The sequence below is a fragment of the Nothoprocta perdicaria genome, unplaced genomic scaffold (assembly GCF_003342845.1).
Source record: "Nothoprocta perdicaria isolate Ctin4 unplaced genomic scaffold, notPer1 scaffold_286, whole genome shotgun sequence".
Lineage (NCBI taxonomy): Eukaryota > Metazoa > Chordata > Aves > Tinamiformes > Tinamidae > Nothoprocta > Nothoprocta perdicaria.
In genome coordinates, this window is record NW_020455517.1 from 94,351 (window position 1) to 99,970 (window position 5,620).

The window sequence follows — 5,620 nt, forward strand, 5'->3', positions numbered from 1 at the left end:
GAAAAATTAAAAAGAAAAATTAAAAAGAAAAATTAAAAAGAAAAATTAAAAAGAAAAATTAAAAAGAAAAATTAAAAAGAAAAATTAAAAAGAAACAAACACACACGCACACACGAAAATTAGCTTCACAGTAAAAGTCTCTAACCATCCTAAGCTGGGTTAGTTAGATGAAGGAGGGAGTTGAGGACGCCAAAACGCTCAACTTCTCAGCTTAAAATAAAACTTAAAAACAAAAAATAAAATTAAAAAAAAAAAAGGCTTTTTAAGGTGGTTTCCAGGCCAAGCTGCTCTTGGGGGTGGGAGAGGCAGCACAGGAGGAAGGCAGGGGCTGCAGCGAGGGAGGCTGAGGGCTCGGAGCAGGGAGCATCCGATGGGAACACAGTCCAAAGCCCCAGGAAACCCGCAAAAACAGTCAAACTTGAGCCAGAAAAAAAACGGTCAAATTCAGCAAAACGGGGCCCAAGCAGCGCCCAGAAGAGCTGCCACTGCAGTGTGGGTGCCTCGGCCCTCGCAGAGGTTCCCCTGCCATCCCCTTCCCACCTTGGGCTTGTTATTTCAAGCAAAAAACAGAAGGAAACCAAGGGCTGCGGGTGCAGCGGCATCAACAGCTTCCACGCCAGCTGAGGGCATCGCGCGCGGCGCATCCTTCAAGTATTTCTTAATATAAGACAACCAGGAATCACCTCCGACTGATAAAACCAAAGGAGCTACGTCAAAGTGACGGCGCCCGGGGAGACGGGCGCCTTCCCCCTCCTCTGCCTCTAGAGGGGCCTCTGGGGGGGCTCGCCCCGCGCTGCACCCACAGAACTCGGGGGGACCACGAGTGCAAGGAGGGGAAGGGCTGGGGGTGCCACCCCGGCTGACATCTCCCTGAAACGAAAAGAGGGGGGAAAAGAGGAAAAAAAAATAGGGAAAAAAAAAGCCCCCACAACATCTATTGCATAGTATTGCTGTCAGCAGTCTTCGAATAAAATGGAGAACTTTATTGGGGCTGGGGAAGCTGCCCAGCCATGACCCCCGAGGGCCGAGGAGTGGGAAGGGGGCGGCTGCGCTCGCCCGTGGGGCGGAAAGGGGCTGCGGGAGGGACGGGGGGCTCCACTCCGTGGCTGCGGCTGGCACATGCCTGGAACATACGTGTACAAGCGTGTGCTGGGGGCCAGCCCAGAGCCACAAGCAGGCTCAAAATCCTCCCCAAAACAGTGTCCAGGCTCAAAATCCTCGCCCTGCCCGGCCTCCTCTCCCGCCAGCCCTGCAAAGCGGCCCTGCGAGCAGGTTAAAAATCAAGAATAATCAATAAAAAGGAGGCTGGGGTGGGTGGGAATAGCTTATTTTGAAGCAAGCGACGAGGCCGGGGGCTTCCCCTGCGTCTGCGGGCGCCTCCCCGGGGGGATCAACTCCCCAGAAAACCCAAGGGCGAAACCCGTCGGGGCAGCCGCACGGGAGGCGCCCGGGGTTCACAGTACGAGCGGAGCCGGAGAAGGTGCCGAGGGAAGGCCAAGAGCGGAGAAACTGGAGCCCGCGCGGCCACCCCGGACGCGCCCTGGGGAGGGTGCAGCAGCCTCGCGCTTCACTTAACACCTTAGAAAAAAATAATATATAGACAGGTCTTAAACAAACCCGCCCACCCCCAGACTTACAAGATCAGCAAAACCTTGGAAACCAGCCAACAGGGAAGAGTCCTGATCTTGTCCCTAGCTAGAAACAGGGTCTGTTGTTGTCTTTTTTCCTTAAAAAATGGCCAAGGAGAGGTGGGGAGGGGAGGGAACGGGGACAGCCCGCGGCACCGCGGCGCTCAGGCCTGGTCGGCCACCAGCACCAGCGGTGGCGCCACCAGGCACTGGCCGGCGGCCACCGCCTTGGCCAGGCTGCTCTTCTGGCGCCGCTTGGCCAGCTTGGACTCGGAGGGCGGCGAGAGCTGCATGGCCCGTGAGGTAGCTCTGACGACGATGGGGGCGGCTGCCTCGGCCGCCTCCTCCTCCTCGGCGTCCTCGTCGCGCCGCGTCAGCTGCCGGTTGACGGCCATGGCCTCGGCAGCGAAGGTGGTGAGCTCTTTGGCACTGCTGTTCCTGCCGGGGGACGCCGGGCACGGGTTGGGGACGTCCCAAAGCCAGTGCCGGCCTCTGAGCAGCAGTTTTGGGCGGCGGGGAGGGATCACACTCACCTCTGCAGGATGCTGGGAGTGGGCAGGGTGTTATCCGGGGCGCACTGCAATGAGAGGGCTTGTTAGGATTGGGGGCCTGCCCCCCCCCCCCGGAGCTTCTCTGGCCACGGCGTGCCCGGCACTCACCCCCTGCACCCAGGGGTGCTCCAGGACCTGGGCTGCGCTGAGACGCTGCTTGGCGTCCCTCACCAGCAGCTTGGAGATGAGGTCTTTGGCGGCGAGGGAAATGTGCGCCCAGTCCTTGTCGGGGAACTCGTACTTCCCTTCCTGGATGCTCTCGAAGAGCATGTTCTGCAAGGGGGGACGGGAGGCATCAGGGGCTCCAGGCCACCTCCACCTGAGGCCAGGGCACCCCCCTACTGCCCACCCCATATCCTGGGGAGGGGGCCACCCTGCTGCCACTCCTAACAGCACCCCCTGCTCTGGGGACCAGGCGACCTCCATCCTGATAGGGCCAGCCCCTTATCAAGCACCGTCACCTGGGGGTTGGGGCACCCTGCAGCACCCCGTCTTGGGGACGAGGCCGCCTCCACACTCACCTGGCAGGTGGGACAGGCCTCGCCGCGGTCCCAGCCGCAGTCGGAGCCGCAGCGGCCCACGAAGGGCGGGTAGCCGCTCAGCATGATGTAGAGGATGACGCCCAGGCTCCAGAGGTCGCAGCGCTTGTCGTAGATGGAGGCCTCCTCGTTGAAGGCCTCCACCACCTCCGGGGCCATGTACTCGGCGGAGCCGCACTGCGGGGGCCACCGCCTCAGTCCCTGCTCCCAGGCCAACCTGCCTTCCTCCCGGGAACAGGGTCACCCCAACTGCCGCGTGCATCCCAGAAGCCAAAGGCTGAGGGATGAGGAGCGGGGAGGGATGTCCCCAGCGACAGGAGAGCAGCCAGGAGGAGCCGCAGCCGCGCAGGGAAATCAATCAATCAGAGAGGTGCCCGGGCCGGAGGGGTTAAGCGCCGCGGCAGCGGCACAGATGGCCCCGTGTCCCTTCCCCCTGCCACCGCCGCGGGGACCGTCTGGGGCTTTCCAGCTCACGTGGCCCATCAGGCCACACGGGCCCGGTGACGAGGGACGGCAAAGGGGGGGCGGGTGAAGAGAGAGAGAGAGGGAGGGGAAAAAAAAAAAAAAAAAAAAGCGCTGCGGCAAACAGATAACGAGCAGGCAGGGAGAGGCCTCGGGAACAGCTGATGCCGCGGGAATTAAAATAAATAAATAAAGCAGGAAGCCTCTGAGCCGCAAAGCTTTAACCCTGCGGGCCCCGGGAACGGGGAACTCGGTGAAACGCAGAGCTGGGAGCGGGGCAGATGGGGGCGCGGGGGCCCTTGGCGCCGCCACCCCCCAGCTGCACCGGGGCAGCCCCCCGGTTTGTGGGCAGGGTGGCCTGTGCGGGGCCGATAAGGAGCCTTCCTAGGCCGTAACATGCCTGCACTTGGAAGCGCTTTACATAAGAGCCCCCCGCCCTGCATCCCACTGGGCTGGCCCCTTCCCGCTGTGCCGGCCATCCATGTGGGATGAAGGGCCTGTCCAGCCCGCGCGAGCGGCAAGGGGCCGGCGCGGGGCCCCGGCGGCACCCACCGGTGTGAGCAGCTCCGGTGTGGAGATGGGCGAGCAGTCGCTGTTGAGCTTGATGCCACTGCCCAGGTCAAAGTCGCAGATTTTCACCGGGGACACCTGGGGCGGGCGTGGGGCAGCTGCTGGTTACTGCCCCTGCGGGCTCCCCCAGGGCGCCCGGCCCCGTTCCCGCTCACCTGGTCGGGGCTCTCGCACAGGATGTTCTCCGGTTTTAAATCCCTGTGCGCTATTCCTGGGGAAGAAAGTCCTTTTTAAAAAAAGTTCAATTCTTGAGATTTTTAATTCAAAGAAACCCAAAACTCCCTCCCTCCTCAGCAGAACGGGCTCCGGCGTCACCTTTGTTGTGCAAGAAGTTGAGGGCGCTGGCGATATCCCGCACCACGACGCTGGCCTCGAGCTCGTTGAAGTGGCGGCGCCGGTGGATGTGCGTCAGGATGGAGCCTGGGGGCGCAGAGCGCAGCCGTGGGCACGGGGCTCCGGCCGCGGGACGGTGCTCGGGGCATTCGGGGACGTTTCTGCCGTCCCTACAAATGGGTCCCCGCTCACCTCCGCGCATCTTCTCGAAGACCAGGTAGAAGCGCTCCTCCTCCTCGAAGAACTCGATCAGCTCCAGGATGTTCCTGGGAGGGCACTCGGCATCAGCCGGCACCTCCACGTGCCACAGCGGTGACGCTGGCGACACAGGAAGGGGCACCCCAAAGCACGGCGCCTTGGAGCCCACCCGCACCCCAGGCCTCTGCGCGCCCCGCCAGCCCCTGTACCTGTGTCCTTGGCACTGATAGAGCATCTCCACCTCGCGGAAGACCCGGCTGCGGATGTGTCCCAGGCGCTTCTCGATGATCTGCAACACAGGAGGAGGCTGAGAAGGGGGCCGGAAGGCAGGGGCCGGACCCGGCGGACGCCAAGCTGGGCCCGAAGGGGTTACGGCATCGGAATGGGCCGTTCCCGCCAGTGCCGGTGCCAAGGGGCCCCCCGCGGCCCCGGAGAGGCTCCTGCGGCACAGGAGGCCCCTCGGCCCCGCGCACGAGCCCCGCCAGCCTTGGTCACCCCCAATAACACCCCTCAAATGCCAGCGGGGTGACGCGGCAGGCGGATTTGAGGCTCTTACTGGCTCGCTGCAGCAGCCAGCCCCTTTTTCCTGGCTCCGTGCCCCACCATCCCGTGGGATTCTGCCTGCGAGCCTAGCCACAGGGGGGGGAAAGGGGTGCTCAAGGGCTACGTTGTCCCCGCTGGGCTCGAGGCCGCTGGCCAAGGCCAGCGCGGCCCCCAGGGAGCTGCGGGTGGGCAGAGGCCCCCCAAAGGACACATGGCAGGGGACCCCCCGCACCTCGGCACAGGGACACTCACGTGGGGACATCTCCCCATGCTCCCTTGTGTCCCCATATGGGGACCCCCCCCACACACACTCCTCCGACTGCGCCCAAGCCCATGGTCACCACCCTGTGCACCCCTACGGGAACCCAACGCTCCCGAACACGGTCACCCTGGGCGCCCTGCCCGGGACGGGGACGCCCTCCCCCGCGAGCGCCCCGTGCCCGCGGCGCCGGCCGCACCTTCACCGCGTACTCCTTGTTGGTGATGAGGCTGACGCAGGCCTGGACGCGGGCGTGCGCGCCCTCCCCCAGCACCTCCTCCTGCAGCTGGTAAACGTCTGCGGGGGCAGCGGCGCGTCGGGCCCCGGCGGCAACGGGGGGTGCCCCCCGCGGCCGCCCCCCCGCTCACCTTCGAAGCGGCCCGAGAAGCTGTCGGTCGCCCGGCAGCGCTTCTTCTTCTTGGGGCGCTTCTTGGCGTCGGGGATGTCGATGGGGCGGCTCGAGGGCACGTCTGGGGCGGCGGCGTGAGGCGCCCGCGCTGCCCCCCAACATGCCCTCCATGCTGCCCCCCCACAGCC

At 63.9% G+C, this 5,620-nt stretch overlaps 1 protein-coding gene across 1 annotated transcript; it reads right to left on the reverse strand.

Moving 5' to 3' along the window:
* Positions 1–1,755: 1,755 nt before the first annotated feature.
* MKNK2 (MAP kinase interacting serine/threonine kinase 2) lies at positions 1,756–5,603 on the reverse strand. Its single transcript, XM_026041464.1, has 12 exons — positions 5,597–5,603; positions 5,452–5,553; positions 5,283–5,380; positions 4,491–4,570; positions 4,276–4,349; positions 4,066–4,170; positions 3,906–3,961; positions 3,733–3,828; positions 2,701–2,895; positions 2,288–2,452; positions 2,162–2,205; positions 1,756–2,066 (listed from the first exon to the last, which is right to left on the reverse strand). Exons 1-12 carry the CDS (start codon positions 5,601–5,603, stop codon positions 1,793–1,795), a joined length of 1,296 nt encoding a protein of 431 aa, XP_025897249.1. The 3' UTR covers positions 1,756–1,792.
* Positions 5,604–5,620: the final 17 nt, after the last annotated feature.